The sequence below is a fragment of the Salvelinus fontinalis genome, chromosome 39 (assembly GCF_029448725.1).
Source record: "Salvelinus fontinalis isolate EN_2023a chromosome 39, ASM2944872v1, whole genome shotgun sequence".
NCBI lineage: Eukaryota > Metazoa > Chordata > Actinopteri > Salmoniformes > Salmonidae > Salvelinus > Salvelinus fontinalis.
The window spans coordinates 7420751-7442929 of NC_074703.1; the positions used below are offsets into that span (position 1 = coordinate 7420751).

A 22179-nucleotide genomic window follows, 5' to 3' on the forward strand; every position below is an offset into this window, starting at 1 on the left:
TCTCTCAGCTCTTTCCCTTCCCTGTCTCCCCCCCTCCCTCTCCTGTCTTCCCTTCTTTCCCCTCCCTCCCCCCCTTTCTCCCCCTCTGTCCTCCCCCCTCCGGTCTCCCCCCTCTGTCCTCCCTCTCCCCCTCCTGTCTCCCTGTCTCCCCCTCGTTCTCCTCCCTCTCTCCCCCTCTGTCCTCCCCCCTCCTGTCTTCCCCCTCCTGTCTCCCCCCTCTGTCCTCCCTCTTCCCTCCTGTGTCTGGCTAGAGTTAACTATCAACACCTGGTTCTCTGTGTGGTGGGGGATGATGGGCCTGGGATGGAGTCCCTGACCGATTAGCAGGGTCCACTTTTGGGATTTTGTGTATGTGTGTACATTTTGTTCTCAACTGGCCTCATTTTGGTTTCAACTAGCCCAATATTCTCCCCACAGCTCCTCCCCCTGTCCCCAAGGCAATCAGCTCCCTCCTGATTGGTTTGTCACGGTTGCCTCTCAACAAGGAAATAATATTACTTATAACAGGATCCTTCAACTAGTCCTGGAACTTTCAAAGTGTGTGTTCAACTGCTTAGCACAATCTTCACAAAATATCCATATATATTGTTTCATTTTAGAGGTTCAATTGTAAGTAAGGACGCTTTCTCTGCGCCAATGTCCACCACCGAAGCAGACTTACTCCACACCTCCTCAGTCTCCCTCCCTTTTTCTCTCCTCCTTCTCTCCATCTGTTCTTCTCTCCTTCCTGCTCTCATCCGTCCGGTTGGTCAGATTGTCAGAGTGATGGCAGTCCCACTGGGCTCTGTTCTCTTCCTCTTTTTAAGTGGTGAAATGTCTCTCTCGCTTTCCACTCGGTTTCACTTCTTCGCTTTTTCTCCACAACTTTCTTTCCCTTTGGCCTCACCCCCCCATCTCTCTGTCTCTCTCTCTGCTTCCCTACATCACCCCCCATCTCTCTGTCTCTCTCTCTCCTTCCCTACATCACCCCCCCATTTCTCTGTCTCTCTCTCTCCTTCCCTACATCAGCCCCCCATATCTCTCTCTCCTTCCCTATATCACCCCCCATCTCTCTGTCTCTCTCTCTCCTTCCCTACATCACCCCCCATCTCTCTGTCTCTCTCTCTCCTTCCCTACATCACCCCCCCATCTCTCTGTCTCTCTCTCTCCTTCCCTACATCACCCCACATCTCGCTGTATCTCTATCTCCTTCCCTACATCACCCCACATCTCTCTCTCTCCTTCCCTACATCACCCCCACATCTCTCTCCTTCCCTACATCACCCCACATCTCTCTCTCTCCTTCCCTACATCACCCCACATCTCTCTCCTTCCCTACATCACCCCCACATCTCTCTCTCTCTCCTTCCCTACATCACCCTCACATCTCTCTCTCTCCTTCCCTACATCACCCCACATCTATCTCTCTCCTTCCCTACATCACCCCACATCTCTCTCCTTCCCTACATCACCCCCACATCTCTCTCTCTCTCCTTCCCTACATCACCCCACATCTCTCTCTCTCCTTCCCTACATCACCCCCACATCTCTCTCTCTCCTTCCCTACATCACCCCCACATCTCTCTCTCTCCTTCCCTACATCACCCCACATCTATATATCTCCTTCCCTACATCACCCCCCCATCTCTCTCTCTCTCTCTCCTTCCCTACATCACCCCCACATCTCTCTCTCTCCTTCCCTACATCACCCCCACATCTCTCTCTCTCCTTCCCTACATCACCCCACATCTCTCTCTCCTTCCCTACATCACCCCCACATCTCTCTCTCCTTCCCTACATCACCCCACATCTCTCTCTCTCCCCTACATCACCCCACATCTCTCTCTCTCTCCTTCCCTACATCACCCCTACATCTCTCTCTCTCTCTCCTTCCCTACATCCCCCCCCATCTCTCTCTCTCCTTCCCTACATCACCCCACATCTCTCTCTCTCTCCTTCCCTACATCACCCGCCATCTCTCTCTCTCCTTCCCTACATCACCCCCCATCTCTCTCTCTCTCCTTCCCTACATCACCCCACATCTCTCTCTCTCTCCTTCCCTACATCACCCCACATCTCTCTCTCTCTCCTTCCCTACATCACCCCACATCTCTCTCTCTCTCCTTCCCTACATCACCCCACATCTCTCTCTCTCTCCTTCCCTACATCACCCCACATCTCTCTCTCTCTCCTTCCCTACATCACCCCACATCTCTCTCTCGCTCTCTTTCCTTCCCTACATTACCCCACATCTCTCTCCTTCCCTACATCAGCCCACCTCTCTCTCTCCTTCCCTACATCACCCCACATCTCTCTCTCTCCCCTACATCACCCCACATCTATCTCTCTCCTTCCATACATCACCCCACATCTCTCTCTCCTTCCCTACATCAGCCCACCTCTCTCTCTCCTTCCCTACATCACCCCACATCTCTCTCTCTTTCCTTCCCTACATCACCCCACATCTATCTCTCTCCTTCCCTACATCACCCCACATCTATCTCTCTCCTTCCCTACATTACCCCACATCTCTCTCTCGCTCTCTTTCCTTCCCTACATTACCCCACATCTCTCTCCTTCCCTACATCAGCCCACCTCTCTCTCTCCTTCCCTACATCACCCCACATCTCTCTCTCTCCTTCCCTACATCACCCCACATCTATCTCTCTCCTTCCATACATCACCCCACATCTCTCTCTCCTTCCCTACATCAGCCCACCTCTCTCTCTCCTTCCCTACATCACCCCACATCTCTCTCTCTTTCCTTCCCTACATCACCCCACATCTATCTCTCTCCTTCCCTACATCACCCCCCATCTCTCTCTTTCCTTCCCTACATTACCCCACATCTCTCTCTCGCTCTCTTTCCTTCCCTACATTACCCCACATCTCTCTCCTTCCCTACATCAGCCCACCTCTCTCTCTCCTTCCCTACATCACCCCACATCTCTCTCTCTTTCCTTCCCTACATCACCCCACATCTATCTCTCTCCTTCCCTACATCACCCCCCATCTCTCTCTTTCCTTCCCTACATTACCCCACATCTCTCTCTCGCTCTCTTTCCTTCCCTACATTACCCCACATCTCTCTCCTTCCCTACATCAGCCCACCTCTCTCTCTCCTTCCCTACATCACCCCACATCTCTCTCTCTCCTTCCCTACATCACCCCACATCTATCTCTCTCCTTCCATACATCACCCCACATCTCTCTCTCCTTCCCTACATCAGCCCACCTCTCTCTCTCCTTCCCTACATCACCCCACATCTCTCTCTCTTTCCTTCCCTACATCACCCCACATCTATCTCTCTCCTTCCCTACATCACCCCCCATCTCTCTCTTTCCTTCCCTACATTACCCCACATCTCTCTCTCGCTCTCTTTCCTTCCCTACATTACCCCACATCTCTCTCCTTCCCTACATCAGCCCACCTCTCTCTCTCCTTCCCTACATCACCCCACATCTCTCTCTCTCCTTCCCTACATCACCCCACATCTATCTCTCTCCTTCCATACATCACCCCACATCTCTCTCTCCTTCCCTACATCAGCCCACCTCTCTCTCTCCTTCCCTACATCACCCCACATCTCTCTCTCTTTCCTTCCCTACATCACCCCACATCTATCTCTCTCCTTCCCTACATCACCCCCCATCTCTCTCTTTCCTTCCCTACATTACCCCACATCTCTCTCTCGCTCTCTTTCCTTCCCTACATTACCGAACATCTCTCTCCTTCCCTACATCAGCCCACCTCTCTCTCTCCTTCCCTACATCAGCCCACATCTCTCTCTCTCTCCTTCCCTACATCAGCCCACATCTCTTTCTCCACATTTCTCTCTCACTGTCTGACAGAAGTGTGTTAAGCGCTGTATCGATCGCCGTGGTAGCGAGGTCTCAGCTGTCACTCAAGCTGTCAGTCATAGAGACGGACTGTACTCTGATGTGTGCTGCAGAGGGTGACTGTAAAAGGCTGCTGTGCGTGTGCATGTGATAAATAGAGCGAGTGAGGGAGTCAGAGAGGGAGAGAAAGAGAGAGAGCATTTAGTTGTAACCACAGAAGCAACCCCAAGACATCATCAAACGTCTTTCATTGCCACAGTTCCTATATATGGGCATGGAGCAGGTGAAAAACGTGTCCTTCTCTGTCGCATATCTTGCATATGTGTGTTTGAGTAGAGGAGGTTCCATCTCTCTCCTCTCTCTTCTCTCTTCTCTTTCTTTCTCTCTTCTCTCTTCTCTCTCTCTCTCTCTCGTCACACAGACGTGGATCCTCTATCCTCTCCATGTGAAGGCAGACCGATGCCATGACAACCAAGGACCACTTTAGGTGTGTGTGTTTGGTAAAGCGGTGCGGGGTTCCTTCAGCTGAAAGTACGACTTCTTAGAGGGAAAAGAAGTATGAACTTTTTCACTGTGGAGCACCTGCAGAGAGAACGATGGAGAGAGAGATGGGGGGAGGGAGAGAGGCAGTGGAAGAGAGGGAAGGCAAAGGGTTCACACGGTTGCTAGGCAACACATAAATTCATAAAGTAGCAGGCGTGGGATATCCGCCCACTACAACCATTGACAAATCTGTACCAGATCAGGTCAGGTGCGTCAGAGCACTGCGCTATATCAGACACACACGCATACGGAAACACACACCCACACACATACGCACAGGAATGCACGGCTGCACCCTGCACGGCTGTACGCACGCACATTGGGCCGAGTGCTCCCAAGTGGTGCAGCGGTCTAAGGCACTGCATCACAGTGCTAGAGGCGTCACTACAGACACCCTAGTTCAAATCCAGGCTGTATCACAACCAGCCGTGATTGGGAGTCCCATAGAGCGGCGCACAATTGGCCTGGCGTCTCCGGACTGTCATTGTAATTAAGAATTTATTCTTAACTGACTTGCCTAGTTAAATAAAGGTTCAATTCAACAACAACAACAAAAACAGTGCAGGTTGGGAGAATCCAGGGTAAATGAATGGAGCTGGAAGGGTGTGTGTCCAATGTTGCAGCCATAGTAAGCTGTAGTGACCTTGTCACGCCCAGCCATCATCTCGTCATCTCGCTAGAACATTCTGCTGACATTGTCAGGCGCTACCCTTGGGTTTCTTAGAGCCGCTGGGAGTGTGTGTGTGTTTGTGTGTTGCCCTCAGGGTTGCAGATAACTGTGTCCTGGAGGGTAAAAGAAAAGAACAGAGGATCAGGAGGTCTGATAAGAGAGAGTCTTGGGGAACAGAGGTTCTGGAGGTCTGATAAGAGAGAGAGTCTTGGGGAACAGAGGTTCTGGAGGTCTGATAAGAGAGAGAGTCTTGGGGAACAGAGTTCTGGAGGTCTGATAAGAGATAGAGTCTTGGGGAACAGAGGTTCTGGAGGTCTGATAAGAGAGAGAGTCTTGGGGAACAGAGGTTCTGGAGGTCTGATAAGAGAGAGAGTCTTGGGGAACAGAGGTTCTGGAGGTCTGAAAAGAGAGAGAGTCTTGGGGAACAGAGTTTCTGGAGGTCTGATACGAGAGAGAGTCTTGGGGAACAGAGGTTCTGGAGGTCTGATAAGAGAGAGAGTCTTGGGGAACAGAGGTTCTGGAGGTCTGATACGAGAGAGAGTCATGGGGAACAGAGGTTCTGGAGGTCTGATAAGAGAGAGTCTTGGGGAACAGAGGTTCTGGAGGTCTGATAAGAGAGAGAGTCTTGGAACAGAGGTTCTGGAGGTCTGATAAGAGAGAGAGTCTACGGGAAACAGAGGTTCTGGAGGTCTGATAAGAGAGAGAGTCTTGGGGAACAGAGGTTCTGGAGGTCTGATAAGAGAGAGAGTCTACGGGGAACAGAGGTTCTGGAGGTCTGATAAGAGAGAGAGTCTTGGGGAACAGAGGTTCTGGAGGTCTGATAAGAGAGAGAGTCTTGGGGAATAGAGGTTCTGGAGGTCTGATAAGAGAGAGAGTCTTGGGGAACAGAGGTTCTGGAGGTCTGATAAGAGAGAGAGTCTTGGAACAGAGGATGAGCAAGAGGTTGGGTCAGATGTTTGAGTTTCCTATCATTCATAACCAAGATCAAATTGTTTTGATGAAATATAACTTTCCACTTTGTTCTTATACAGACTTCAATACACTTGAATATTTTTCATATGTGCCTATTGTTATTTAAATTGATCATTGAGAAACACCCCCTGGATGTCTTGTGATGGTTTGCTCCATAGAACACACTGGTTGGAGTGTTCCAATGTGCTGGTTCGAAACCCCAACTAGGTGAAACATCTGCCAATGTGCCCTTGGGCAAGGCACTTGACCCTAATTGCTCCTGTAAGTCGCTCTGGATAAGAGTATCTGCTATGTGACTAACGTTACAATGTAAAAGTCATGTAACTGCCATGTGGGTCCCATGTGGCTCAGTTGGTAGAGCATGGCGCTTGCAATGCCAGGGTTGTGGGTTCGATTCCCATGGTGTGCACTCACTGCTGTAAGTCTCTCTGGATAAGAGCGTCTGCTGAATGACTCAAATGTAAGATAAGTGGAGATAAGTGTGCGTGTGTTTGTGTGTAATTACATTCATTTCTCATGACTAATATTTATGGAAAATGCATTAAGTATCAAATCAAATCAAGCTTTCAGACATGGAATGCAACACAATGTGCTTCACAGGAAAAACTATGAAAATGAAAATATATTTACATTACAACAAACATAAGAGGATAAAATATCAAATTAAACTGAACAACTAAAAAGCACCCTAAGGAAAAGTAAAGCTAAAAATGTGTGTTTTAAATCTCTTTTAAATATGTCCAGTTCGGCCCTCCTCAGGTTCTCTGGCAGACTCTTCCAGAGGCTGGGGGCATAGTAACTGCCTCTCCATGACTCCTGGTCCCAGGCTTTGGGATAGTTAAAAGGCCAGTGCCAGAGGACCTAAGTGACCTACTGGGTACATAACTTAAAAGCATGTCTGACATGTATTGGGGTGCACAATCGTGGATTGATTTAAAAACCAATAGAAATTAATTCTAAAAATGTACAGGCAGCCAGTACCGAGACCTTAAAACCGGTGTAATGTGTGCTGTCCGTCTGGTCTTGGTCAGTACCAGTGCTGCAGCATTCTGTATGTTTTTGCAGTTAACCAATGACTTTCTTGGGTAGACCAGACAGAAGAGCATTACAGTAGACAAGCCTGGTTGTAACACAAGCATGGAAGAGTCTCTCTGTATCAGCCCAAGAGAGAATTGGCCACACCTTGGCAATGTTCCTCTGGTGGTAAAAAGATGTCACATTCCTAATGCGTGAGTCGAAATGGAGTTCAGAATCTAAAATAACACCTCGTTTTTTACCTGGTGTTTTATCTGTCTTTTCCGTGAATTAAAATGTGCCCCCAGATTTTCTCTCTGTTCTTTGGCTCCAACAATAAGTACCTTGTTCTTGACTTGATTTAGTTGGAGGAAGTTGTGAGCCATCCAAGTATTTAAATCACTAATACAGTCTAATAAATTATCCGTAGAGGTAAAATCCTCTGGTAACACAGAAATATAAAGTTGTCTGCGTAGCAGTGGAAATCAATGCTGTGCTTTCTGATAACGCTGCCAAGGGGTAACATATATAAACTGAACAGTAGCAGACCCAAAATCGAACGTTGTGGGACGCCACAACTCTCGACTGGTTAAATAGGTCTTAAAGAGGTCCTAAAGGACAGAGAGCTCTTTGGCATCTGTGTTGGCTTTAAGATAATTTACCACTTTAACTAAGGCTGTCTCTGTGCTGTGGTGGGCCCTAATACCACTTTGGATTTTTTTTAAATTGCTGGTTGAAAACAAATTTCTTAAGAATTGAAGGTTGGAGATTGGCTGAAAATTGCAGAGAGCTGAAGAATCTAGATTACGTTTCTTCAGAAGGGGTTTCACCATAGCAGTTTATTGCAGTGGGGAAAGTGCCTGTGAAGTGATTAACAATTGCTTTCACTTCTTCACATATGCAATTAAAAACTGTTTTGAAAAAGGTGGGGATAGGATCGAGAAGGCAGGTAGAAGGCTTAAGTTGTGATATCACTTTCCTGAGCATGTCTGTGTCAACCAGGGAAAATAAATCCACAGTGCCTTTGCGTGTTAGTCTAGGGCACATATCAAACTTCATCAGGTCTTGCTTGACTGATAAACATTAGGCTGGGTATCTCTGAAATATGCCGCAAACTCATCACATTTAGATGTAGAGGAAAGTTCACATAGGTTTGCGAGGGTAGGATTTATCAGGCCATCAATGGTCGAGAAGAGCACTGTGGAATTATTCTGATTAATAGTGATCAAGTTACAAAAATGAGCCCGTCTGGCTTTGACTTTCTCCACTTCCGGTCAATTAAATGTATTAGTTTCCTCCCTCATCTCTGTTTGGATGTGGCCTTTTTCAACTTTACTGGAGCTATGGCATCAATGGTTGCCTTTCATTTGCTATTAAAGTTTTCAACTAAATCATCACAAGAAGAAGGCAGAATAGGTGGTGGAGTGTTGTTCATACACTCAATAATATCTGTATCAACGTCAGAGGTAAGATTAGTATTTCTTAATAATGTGTTCAGTATTACACTGCACTAAGGTAGTAAAAAATATGGAGTGGCGATCAGATAAAGCAACATCAACAATAGAAGATATGTCAATAGAAAGCCCCTTGGTAATAACCAGGTCCAGAGTATGGTTGCGGTTATGGGTGAGCCCGGTAACATGTTAGATAAAGTCCATAGAGTTCAAAAGATGAATATGTTCGATGGCCTTGGCGTCAGTCTCTTAGTCAACATGAAAATTGAAATCGCCCAACACAATGATTTTATCATAGTTCTCAAGGACAATAGAGAATAGTTCAGAGAAATCAGTAAAGAAAGTCGGGCAGTACTTTGGTGGCCTCTACAGGTAACTGATGCAAGCAGTAGAATCAGATTTAAAAAACGTGAAAAATACACCTAATGGAGCAGCGGGGACTGTGAAGAGATACATACACACAGGAACAGCTTGGGGCAGCAGGTAGCCTAGTGGTTAGAGCGTTGGGCCAGTAATTGCTAGATCGAATCCCCGAGCTGACAAGGTAAAAATCTGTCGTTCTGCCCCTGAACAAGGCAGTTAACCCACTGTTCCTAGGCCGTCATTGTAAATAAGAATTTGTTCTTAACTGACTTGCTTGGTTAGATAAAAAATAAAAACAAATTACCAGCCATTTCTGTAGGAGTTGATATGTTTCTGTTGCTTTTTCTGACAGGGAGGACTGGATCAGTACCAGACCCTGTCTGTCAGTCTCTAAAACAGTTTGATGTTGCTGGGACTGGAGCACTACCAGACCCTGTCTGTCAGTCTCTAAAACAGTTTGATGTTGCTGGGACTGGAGCACTACCAGACCCTGTCTGTCAGTCTCTAAAACAGTTTGATGTTGCTGGGACTGGAGCACTACCAGACCCTGTCTGTCAGTCTCTAAAACAGTTTGATGTTGCTGGGACTGGAGCACTACCAGACCCTGTCTGTCAGTCTCTAAAACAGTTTGATGTATCTGGGACTGGAGCACTACCAGACCCTGTCTGTCAGTCTCTAAAACAGTTTGATGTTGCTGGGACTGGAGCACTACCAGGCCTGTCTGTCAGTCTCTAAAACAGTTTGATGTTGCTGGGATTGGAGCACTACCAGGCCCTGTCTGTCAGTCTCTAAAACAGTTTGATGTTGCTGGGACTGGAGCACTACCAGACCCTGTCTGTCAGTCTCTAAAACAGTTTGATGTTGCTGGGGCTGGAGCACTACCAGACCCTGTCTGTCAGTCTCTAAAACAGTTTGATGTTGCTGGGACTGGAGCACTACCAGACCATGTCTGTCAGTCTCTAAAACAGTTTGATGTTGCTGGGGCTGGAGTACTACCAGACCCTGTCTGTCAGTCTCTAAAACAGTTTGATGTTGCTGGGACTGGAGCACTACCAGACCCTGTCTGTCAGTCTCTAAAACAGTTTGATGTTGCTGGGACTGGAGCACTACCAGACCCTGTCTGTCAGTCTCTAAAACAGTTTGATGTTGCTGGGACTGGAGCACTACCAGGCCCTGTCTGTCAGTCTCTAAAACAGTTTGATGTTGCTGGGACTGGAGCACTACCAGACCCTGTCTGTCAGTCTCTAAAACAGTTTGATGTTGCTGGGGCTGGAGCACTACCAGACCCTGTCTGTCAGTCTCTAAAACAGTTTGATGTTGCTGGGACTGGAGCACTACCAGACCCTGTCTGTCAGTCTCTAAAAACAGTTTGATGTTGCTGGGACTGGAGCACTACCAGACCCTGTCTGTCAGTCTCTAAAACAGTTTGATGTTGCTGGGGCTGGAGCACTACCAGACCCTGTCTGTCAGGGAGCTAACATTAATGATATGCATGTCAATCTCTCATGGCTCAAAGTGGAGGAGAGATTGACTTCTTCACTACTTGTTTTTGTAAGAGATGTTGACAAGCTGAATGTACCAAGGTGTCTGTTTAAACTACTAGCATACAGCTCGGACACCCATGCATACCCCACAAGACATGACACAAGGTCTCTTTACAGTCCCCAAGTCCAGAACAGACTATGGGAGGCGCACAATACTACATATAGACATGACTACATGGAACTCTATTCCACATCAGGTAACTGATGCAAGCAGTAGAATCAGATTTAAAAAACAGGTCAAAATACACCTAATGGAACAGCGGGGACTGTGAAGAGACACACACACAGGAACAGGTACACGCATACACACACAAGCGCTAGCACATGCACTCTACACACACGTGCATTGTAATATTGTTGTATTGTGGTGTTATACATGTTGTATTGTAGATATGTAGTGGTGTAATAATGTTATATGATGTACAGTTTTATTTTTTCTGTAATAAGTGCCTTAATGTGTTTGGACCCCAGGAAGAGTAGCTGCTGCCTATTCAACAGCTAATGGGATCCCTAATAAATACAAATACAGCTTTGCTATAGGATGCATTTAAAACTGAGATTCGGTTTGCCTGCGTTAGAGCAAGGTCGGTGTACTTAGAAATCAAGTTTCCTTTTCTCTCAGCCGAGCTAACAGCCAGAGGATCTCTTCCCTAAGATGCTTGATGGTGGTACATTTAGGGCAGACAAATCCCTGTCCATTTTCCAGTTCCAACTAATCTGCATCTTGTGGAAATCATCTTCCAGCTGTGGATAAAACCACTGGTGGGCTAGCACTGCTACCGTTAGCTGCTAGCCATCATGAAAACGGAGCAGGCTAACTGCTACTTAACAGGAATCCGGGACACAAACTGACGGGGTAAGCCATAAAGGCTGACCCTGTCATGGACCCAGTAGAAATACAAACTTTAGCTATTATTAAAAACGATTTAACGTAATCTATTTCATAAAAACAACTAACCGAGTGTAGTTGTGGCCAAAATGTTTGAGAGTGACACAAATATAAATTTTCACAAAGTCTGCTGCCTCGGTTTGTATGATGGCAATTTGCATATACTCCAGAATGTTATGAAGAGTGATCAGATGAATTGCAAAGTACCTCTTTGCCATGCAAATGAACTGAATCCCCCAAAAACATTTCCACTGTTTTTCAGCCCTGCCACAAAAGGACCAGCTGACACCATGTCAGTGATTCTCTCGTTAACACAGGCGTGAGTGTTGACGAGGACAAGGCTGGTGATCACTCTGTCATGCTGATTGAGTTTGAATAACAGACTGGAAGCTTCAAAAGGAGCGTGGTGCTTGGAATCGTTGTTCTTCTTCTGTCAACCATGGTTACCTGCAAGGAAACACGTGCCGTCATCATTGTTTTTCACAAAAAGGGCTTCACAGGCAAGGATATTGCTGCCAGTAAGATTGCACCTAAATCAACCATTTATCGGATCATCAAGAACTTCAAGGAGAGCGGTTCAATTGTTGTGAAGAAGGCTTCAGGGTGCCAAAGAAAGTCCAGCAAGCGCCAGGACCGTCTCCTAAAGTTGATTCAGCTGCGGGATCAGGGCACCACCAGTACAGAGCTTGCTCAGGAATGGCAGTAGGCAGGTGTGATTGCATCTGCACGCACAGTGAAGTGAAGAATTTTGGAGGATGGCCTGGTATCAAGAAGGGCAGCAAAGAAGCCACTTCTCTACAGGAAAAACATCAGGAACAGACTGATATTCTGCAAAAGGTACAGGGATTGGACTGCTGAGTACTGGGGTAAAGTCATTTTCTCTGATGAATCCCCTTTCCGATTGTTTGGGGCATCCGGAAAAAAAATGTCCGGAGAAGACAAGGTGAGCGCTACCATCAGTCCTGTGTCATGCCAACAGTAAAGCATCCTGAGACAATTCATGTGTGGGGTTGCTTCTCAGCCAAGGGAGTGGGCTCACTCACAATTTTGCCTAAGAACACAGCCATGAATAAATAATGGTACCAACACATCCTCCGAGAGCAACTTCTCCCAACCATCCAGGAACAGTTTGGTGACGAACAATGCCTTTTGGAGCACCTTGCCATAAGGTGGAGCACCTTGCAATAAGGCAAAAGTGATAACTAAGTGGCTCTGGGAACAAAACATCGATATTTTGGGTTCATGGCTAGGAAACTCCTCAGACCTTAATCCCATTGTGGACTTGTGGTCAATCCTCAAGAGGCGGATGGACAAACAAAACCCCACAAATTCTGACAAACTCCAAGCATTGATTATGCAAGAATGGGCTGCCATCAGCCAGGATGTGGCCCAGAAGTTAATTGACAGCATGCCAGGGCGGATTGCAGAGGTCTTGAAAAAGAAGGGTGAACACTGCAAATATTGACTCTTTGCATCAACTTCATGTAATTGTCAATAAAAGCCATTGACACTTATGAAATGCTTGTAATTATACTTCAGTATTCCATAGTAACATCTGACAAAAATATCTAAAGACACTGAGACAGCAGACTTTGTGAAAATTAATATTTGTGTCATTGTCAAAACTTTTGGCCACGACTCTACACTGTTTTGTTGAGCACTCTGATGACTTTTCATCAGAAATATGTGAAATATTTTCAGCTCGTATTTATGGTTGATGCATTGTGTGTGTGTACACGCAGGTGGTTGTGTGTTTGTATGTGCTTATGAGCACACGTTTGTGTGTGTGTGTGTGTGTGTGTGTGTAATTACTCTCTCATAATCCATATGACCCAACACAGTTTGTTTATGATTGTGTTACCGTCGCTAATGTTAATGTGCAAAACTATTCATCTTCCCTGGCATTTCCATGTTAAATATTCATACATTAGCTAATACAGTTAGCATGAGATTGGTTCCCACTGGCTAGTCCTTCTAGTCAAGTCAGCATTTTCTCACAACTCACTGTCTACTGCTAAGGTTCAGTCTCGGCTGGCGTTGCTAATGTTGGCAATGATGCTATTAGACAACGTAATACAGCATTTGCCTATGTGGGTTCTACTTTGCAACTTATGTTCATCAGTAATATGCAATTGACTCCAGATAAGTACACTAAGTTTAAATGTGCAGCGCACTTCACCATTTCCAAGTTATCCTTCTAGATACTGTACAGTGCCTATAGAAAGTCTACACCTCCATTTTGTTGCATTACAAAGTGGGATTGAAATAGATGTAATTGTAATTTTTTTGTCATTGATCTACACAAAATACTTGTTATACGCCATAACAAAGTGAAAAGTAAATTATATATTTTTTTACAAATTAATACAACTTAAATAATTAAAATATAGTTATTGAGGCCTCCCGGGTGGCGCAGTGGTCTAGGGCACTGCATCGCAGTGCTAACTGCGCCACCAGAGTCTCTGGGTTCGCCCCCAGGCTCTGTCGCAGCCGGCCGCGACCGGGAGGTCCGTGGGGCGACGCACAATTGGGCTAGCGTCGTCCGGGTTAGGGAGGGTTTGGCCGGTAGGGATTTCCTTGTCTCATCGCGCTCCAGCGACTCCTGTGGCGGGCTGGGCGCAGTGCGCGCTAACCAAGGGGGACATGTCCACGTTGTTTCCTCCGACACATTTGTGCGGCTGGCTTCCGGGTTGGAGGCGCGCTGTGTTAAAGAAGCAGTGCGGCTTGGTTGCGTTGTGCCTCGGAGGTACGCATGGCTTTCGACCTTCGTCTCTCCCAAGCCCGTACGGGAGTTGTAGCGATGAGACAAGATAGTAATTACTAGCGATTGGATACCATGAAAATTGGGGAGAAAAGGGGATACATTTTTTAAAATTAAAAAAAGAATATATAGTTATTGCATAATTACTCTCCTCCTTTGTTTAGGCAAGCCTAAATTAGTTCAGAAGTCAAATTTGGCTTAACAAATCACATGATAAATTATATGGCCTCACAGTTTTTTTTGAATGACTACACCCCCTTCTTTTGTCCCCCATACATACAACATAAGTAAGTTAAATGGCTGTGATAGGAGAAAATAAACATATTACTGTCACGGTCATGAGGAGAGACGGACCAAGGCGCAGCGTGATTAAAGTTCCACATCTTTTAATGAAGCGAAACTTCCAAACAAAACAATAAACAAACAACGAAACGTGACATCAGTGGTGCTACATGCACATACACAAAACAATATCCCACAAAGCAGGTGGGAACAGGGACACCTTAAGTATGATCCCCAATTAGAGACAACGATAATCAGCTGCCTCTAATTGGGAACCATACTCAATCCCAAACATAGAAATAGGAAAACTAGAACACCCCCCCTAGTCACGCTCTGACCTAAACACCATAGAGAACCGAGGGCTCTCTATGGTCAGGGCGTGACAATTACGCATATGCAGTCTTCTTTAGTGCACTTATTCAAAGTTCCAAGCCATTGCATAAGAACACTTAGGTTCAAGGCAATATTCAAGGGCGTTGTAGTTTTTTTATGGTTAATGTCATCTCTCCTTTAAATTATACCTATTTAAATGTTGTGGTTTTGGGGTACAGTGGTGAAAGTGGCATGTTTGGGAATCTCTCTCTCTCTCTCTCTCTCTCTCTCTCTCTCTCTCTCTCTCTCTCTCTCTCTCTCTCTCTCTCTCTCTCTCTCTCTCTCTCTCTCTCTCTCTCTCTCTCTCTCTCTCTCTCTCCTCTCTCTCTCTCTCTCTCTCTTCTCTCTCCTCTCTCTCTCCTCTCTCTCTCCTCTCTCTCTCCTCTCTCTCTCTCTCTCTCTCTCTCTCTCTCTCTCCTCTTCTCTCTCCTCTCTCTCTCTCTCTCTCTCTCTCTCTCTCTCTCTCTCTCTCTCTCTCTCTCTCTCTCTCCTCTCTCTCTCCTCTCTCTCCTCTCTCTCTCTCTCTCTCTCTCTCTCTCTCTCTCTCTCTCTCTCTCTCGTGATTTAACAGTTGGACCATACAGCCACTCTACAAAGGTCATAAATCCTCTTCCTCTGCCACACATACTAAGGGTCCCCACTACGTCATATATACTTTTTGGTCCCTCCTAGAGAGTCATACTGACTGAGTCACCCCAGGCCTTCATAACCAGCTAATATACAACTCGGCATATTTTATGATTCAACTCTGTTCCTCACAAGTGGTGATAAGGAAGTTGCTGTGGAGGCAGAAATCATCTCCTTGGAAAGTGGCATTTCTGCAGTATATAATCTGCATCACATGATTATAGGAATGGCCGCTGGATACTGGTGCTTGGTGTCATTGGAGGGCTGAAGAATAAGTCAGAGACCTACACTAGCTAAACGAGGACTGAACAACAAGTTAGGGACCTACACTAGCTAAACGAGGACTGAACAACAAGTTAGGGACCTACACTAGCTAAACGAGGACTGAACAACAAGTTAGAGACCTACACTAGCTAAACGAGGACTGAACAACAAGTTAGAGACCTACACTAGCTAAACGAGGACTGAACAACAAGTCAGGGACCTACACTAGCTAAACGAGGACTGAACAACAAGTCAGAGACCTACACTAGCTAAACGAGGACTGAACAACAAGTTAGAGACCTACACTAGCTAAACGAGGACTGAACAACAAGTCAGAGACCTACACTAGCTAAACGAGGACTGAACAACAAGTCAGAGACCTACACTAGCTAAACGAGGACTGAACAACAAGTCAGGGACCTACACTAGCTAAACGAGGACTGAACAACAAGTTAGAGACCTACACTAGCTAAACGAGGACTGAACAACAAGTCAGGGACCTACACTAGCTTAACGAGGACTGAACAACAAGTCAGAGACCTACACTAGCTAAACGAGGACTGAACAACAAGTTAGAGACCTACACTAGCTAAACGAGGACTGAACAACAAGTTAGAGACCTACACTAGCTAAACGAGGACTGAACAACAAGTCAGAGACCTACACTAGCTAAACGAGGACTGAACAACAAGTCAGAGACCTGCACTAGCTAAACGAGGACTGAAAAACAAGTTTGAGACCCACACTAGCTAACAAGAACTGAGGGACAAGTCAGAGACCTACACTAGCTAAACGAGGACTGAGGAACAAGTTAGAGACCTACACTAGCTAAACGAGGACTGGAATACAAGTTAGAGGCCTACACTAGCTAAACAAGGACAGAGGAACAAGTTAGAGACCTACACTAGCTAAACGAGGACTGAACAACAAGTCAGAGACCTACACTAGCTAAACGAGGACTGAACAACAAGTCAGGGACCTACACTAGCTAAACGAGGACTGAACAACAAGTCAGAGACCTACACTAGCTAAACGAGGACTGAACAACAAGTTAGAGACCTACACTAGCTAAACGAGGACTGAACAACAAGTCAGAGACCTACACTAGCTAAACGAGGACTGAACAACAAGTCAGAGACCTACACTAGCTAAACGAGGACTGAACAACAAGTTATAGACCTACACTCGCTAAACGAGGACTGAACAACAAGTTAGAGACCTACACTAGCTAAACGAGGACTGAACAACAAGTCAGAGACCTACACTAGCTAAACGAGGACTGAACAACAAGTTAGAGACCTACACTAGCTAAACGAGGACTGAACAACAAGTTAGAGACCTACACTAGCTAAACGAGGACTGAACAACAAGTCAGAGACCTGCACTAGCTAAACGAGGACTGAAAAACAAGTTTGAGACCCACACTAGCTAACAAGAACTGAGGGACAAGTCAGAGACCTACACTAGCTAAACGAGGACTGAGGAACAAGTTAGAGACCTACACTAGCTAAACGAGGACTGGAATACAAGTTAGAGGCCTACACTAGCTAAACAAGGACCGAGGAACAAGTTAGAGACCTACACTAGCTAAACGAGGACTGGAAAACAAGTTAGAGACCTACACTAGCTAAACAAGGACTGAGGAACAAGTTAGAGACCTACACTAGCTTAACAAGGACTGAGGGACAAGTCAGAGACCTACACTAGCTAAACGAGGACTGGAAAACAAGTTAGAGACCTACACTAGCTAAACGAGGGAGTTGGCAGTTGGTTTTCTGTTTCAAGTAATCTATCAATGCAAGATAATTGCTCCCCTAGTATCAGTAGATGCGAGAAAGGACACTAGCCTGATCCCAGATCTTTTTGTGTTGTCTTATCTGGTTTAGAGTCATGAGAACCAATCATTTGATGTACACTGTGTCAATCAATCCAGAAGCAGATTTCAGATCAGTGTTAGTGTGAGTAGAACCTAATGTGCTCGTTCATCAGCGGTAAAAAATGTCTGGTTCATTTTCTGTATCTCTTGAAGATTTCAGTGCATCTCGAACTGTAATATCGAGATTTCGGCTGCAAGGCCTTTCTCAAGACACAAATGAAAGGCGAACGTTCACTAGAAAAGTTGATCAGTTGGTTGGAGCACCTGCCTGAGGTTCTGATGAAGAGGCTGTCCTTGATGTTCTACTCTGGAGACTGCAGATGTCCCGCGCTCAGATGACTCAACTGGTTGCTATAGTTACGCCTTGTTAATGAAGAGAAGGTGTGTACAGTATGTTCCAGGAGTAATGAATGCTGATGTCATCACTGTGTCCAAATCAGGCAGTTCTATCCACGGAATGGATAATTAAATGGTAATTATGATAACTCATCGTTGTCATCACCATTACCATCATCCTAATTTGTGCACTGAAGTAATGGAAATCAAATAAAATCCCAATAGATCAATAGTCTTGATTCTTCATCCATACTCAGACCTGAATAAGCCCTTACTAACTAACAAAATGACCATACACCAGAGTGATATGGAGCACTCCCCATGGCTGTGTACCTTGTGGGCCCTGCTCTAGCAGTTTTATCAAGTCCATGGGGTTAGTAATAGTGCTCAGGGAAACTGTTTCTGGCACCGGCTCTACTCAGGGAGGCCATGTTGGGAAGGTGGAGTAATTTCCTGAAAGGAGAGGTTTTCTCTGGGGTGAGCTCAGTAAGCTAATGCTGAGGTAACTGCTTTCTCTAGGATTAGCTGTCCACTGAGTGTAATACCATTCTTAGAGGCTAGTCCTCTCTCTCTCTCGCTCTCTCCCCCCCCGCGTTGTGTTGTGGGATGGTCTCAGAGGGACTATTGTCCTCTCATGCCCCGTTCCTCTACGATGGTTCCTGACCCCCGACCCCCTCCTCTAATCAAATATGAGGAAATGCCAGTGAATTACAGCGTCCTTCATATCTGCTGCAGTCTGAACTGATTGGACTGTCTGTTAGGCAGGGATAGGGGAGGGAGGGAAAGAGGAGTGGGTTAGAGAGCAAGAGAGAGAGAGAGAGACTGTTTGCACAGTGCTTAGGGGACAGAAACCAGGATGAGTGGAATGAGAGAGGGAGGAAGAGATATTGAATGAAAAAAAGTGGTTGTTCTGTTCTGCTCTTTATTGTTGTATTATTTTGGCCAAGAAATGAAAAAATAAGATGAACTTTTTGAAAGGAACCTGTAAGTCTGCAAGCACACACACACAGAACACAACGGGTCAGAGTCACATGTCCTGCAGGATAGTAGCTCCAGGGACGTGCCTGTAGTATCAACAGATTTCCTATTTGGGTTACCGGCCTGACACGCACGCACACACACACACACACTGCTAAGAGACTCCCAATTAGTGGCCGGAGAAGGACTCTTTTTGTCTGTTCCCTTCCTGTGGCAGACACACAAGTTCCTCTGTGTCCTATCTCTCCACAGATAAAGAGCGAGCGAGGGAGGAGGGAGGAGAGAGGGAGAGAGAGAGGGAAAGAGAGGAAGTGTGTGTTTAAGACAGCGTGTTGTTTGTGTTTGGACATGGAGCTCATTGCGTGAACCTACTCAACCTTCTCACCCCCTACACCAGGAAGTGGAGGTGGGATCAACTATTAACAGGTAACACAAACTGCCTTAGCACCTCTGAGTTGACTTGGTATGCAGATGGTGGTGTGGCGTCTCTGGTGCGCTGGCCTTTTACACACTTTCTGATTGAGTGGGGGTCTGGAGAGGTGGGGACTGGGGGACTAAAGTGTCTGGTAGTAGAGAATGGCTCTCGCTTTGAGTTGAATGACTTTTACCTATTTAGATAGGAGAACAAATAGAACAAAATTGTGTTTGAGAGAGAGACAGGGAGACCGAAAGAGAGGGAGGAAATCCCTGCTTCAAACCGACTGTAGCATACTTCCTTCCCTTCCTCTGAACCAGCCCTTTTCTCTAACTCATTTTCCACCCTCCTTTCCTCGGGATTCAGTAAAACTGTTGTAGTTACTCTGAAGTAAGTTGGAGTGTATCCACTAGGCTTTCATCTTTTTCTCTCTCTTTCTCTGGTGCTCTCGGTTCATCGCTGCGTTGCTCTCCTCTGTTTTATTCTCTCCGTAGTAAGTTTGGAGTTCCTCCACTGCCTCTCTCCCTGAGATAGCTGGGTGGGAGAGAGGGAGAGGAGGAGGGAGAGGCTGGTGTGCTGGGGTGTTCTTTACACAGGCAGACGAGTAAACTTGAGGGATGAAGAGAAAAAGAGAGAGAGTAAAAAGCCAGAGTGGGATATTGGTTTGTAGATTTATGTAAAAAAAGTCTGTTTCAGAGAGGGTGAGAGAGAGAGAGAGAAAGACAGAGAGAGAACGTGAAATAAGAACAGACGGAGTGGGAGAAAAGTGATGAAAGGGATATTGTGACAGGGAGGGATCATGATGTACATTAGGAAGTCAGAGAGGATAGAGAATGAGAAAAGAGAAGGATGGTTTGATGTGGAGGATAAAGACAGAGGCATTCCTGTCTTCTCCCTCCGGACCACTGCATCCAGAGATGGGTTGCACAAAGAACCCAAGTTGTCTAATAAGCCCCAGAAGGGGCTTGATGATAGAGAAAGATTGCGTCCCAATTGGCACCCTGTTTCCTTTATAGTGCACTACTTTTGAACAGGGCACATGCATTAGGGCTCCGGTCAAAAGTAGAGCACTATATAGGGAATAGGATGCCATTTGGGACACAGTCTCTCTTGGGTTCTTCGTCTATCAGGAAATCCCAGTATAAAGGGTCTTGGCTGTAACTGATAAGGGGACTCAAGCATATTGACGTGAAATGTTAACCCATACCATACTATTACTGTTTGAAACCACGTGTGACTTCACCGGCTGGTACCCTACATGGGCTAGAGTAATGTGACTCAAATTCAATAGACCTGCTGGTCTTTTTTTTGTGTGTGTGTGTGTGTGTGTGTGTGTGTGTGTGCGTGTGTGCGTGTGTGTGTGTGTGTGTGTGTGTGTGTGTGTGTGTGTGTGCAACACGTGGGTGTGTGGGAAAAGGAGCACACAGACTGAAGTTTTATATTAGCTAGTGTAATAGGACATATTGAGTAGTGACCGTGTGTGTGTGTGTATACACGAGACAGATTATCTAGGGAGTGATCATTCAATCAAAGGCGATGATTCATCTTCTCTGCATGCGCTCAGTGCATGATTGATGACCCAGTGGTGTCTGGGTAATGTAGTAGAAGCAGCTAACAGGAAGATGAATGGCTGTCGGAGTGAGACAATGAGGCGGAGAGGAGGGGGGAGTCGATAGAGTTCAGGGGAAATTAACACACCAGGGGGGAGTCATGGACAACGCTACGCCCCCGTCGCCATGGCGGTACCACGGCAACCAAATATGTTGGGGTGACCCGGGCAATGTCGCAGTAATGATGATGGAGTGGTGCATTATGGGGGAAACAGGCATCTATTGCCTATGCGTCTCTGTCTTTCCTGCGCCCTCTATTGCTCACTGTTGTGTTTTCATTTGGCGTGGGTGCACATATGCCATATAAACAGGGACATTTAGTTCCAAGGGGTTTTTTGTCAACCCGCTGGGTCTCAACCTTTTCATACTGTCACAGGAATAGAACAACATGAAACTGGTTGCACACAGGACATCAGCCATTTTGGCTCAGTTGCAATGGAGTCATGGAGGGATGATCTCATGGCTTCTTCTATTTTGACTTGAAGGGAGCAACACGCAATTCTTCTCAGAAACCACTTGAGGCCGTCATGCTGTCTGGTGTTGCCCTATGTCATGTGACGGGCCGGAGGCCTCAGCGAGGGTGATGGTTATCTCCTCTCAGTAGTAGAGGGGGACCCTGGGATATGTGGTCTCCAGTCTTTCTACTATATCAACATCTGGTTACACAGGATTATAAAGAAAGAGAGAAGAATAAAACATGCTGTCACAGTTTTGCCTATTAGCTTATATTTTTGTTGCAAAATCGGTGTAATTCGGTGTATTTCCTCTATCTGGTCGTGCTTGTGCTTGTGCTTATTAAATAAATTGTAGTACAAGCAACTCCTTAGATTCAGCACGGGGAGCAGGCCTGAACAGTGTTTGAATTGAACCGTGTCCTTGAGGTGGATGAGTTATGATGATGGGTTGTTTGTGTGATCTGATGGTACCAAGGGCAGTAAACAAACATTGTTGATCCAACGTTCAAGGATATAGATTGAACATTGGCCGTGCTTTTCAATGTACATACACACAAATATTCTGTTGTTTCCACACGTGAAACTACCCACGACATTCTCACTGTGTTCCTCCCTCTCTCACGTTCTCTCTCTTTCTCTCCCTCCCTCCCCATATCAGGACTCGAAGCGTTCGGCGGAGATCGTACCATCGCCCTCCCTTGACGTGTTCTTACCGGAGGATGAGGACAATCCGTATGAGTCCGTCACCACCGCCGTGACCCGCAAGCCTTGCTCGCTGGACATCGGCCTCTTCAACACCTGCCCCCTCAACGGTAAGGGCACACCCAAACCACCTGTTCAACAACCTCTGTATACTACATTCACCTCCGTCATCGTTGTCAGTACCGGCACTACTGTAGATTTTGAATATATGCTACCGGTCACAAGTTTTAGAA

General features: G+C 46.2%; 1 protein-coding gene across 3 annotated transcripts in view; it reads left to right on the forward strand.

Moving 5' to 3' along the window:
- Positions 1-22179, forward strand: part of LOC129838664 (ankyrin repeat and sterile alpha motif domain-containing protein 1B-like) — a 245952-nt gene that overhangs the window by 67796 nt on the left and 155977 nt on the right. For all 3 annotated transcript variants that reach the window (XM_055905781.1, XM_055905783.1, XM_055905784.1), the window contains exon 9: positions 21903-22056. In XM_055905781.1, coding sequence (XP_055761756.1) covers positions 21903-22056 — 154 coding nt within the window. The remainder of the gene's footprint in view (positions 1-21902; positions 22057-22179) is intronic.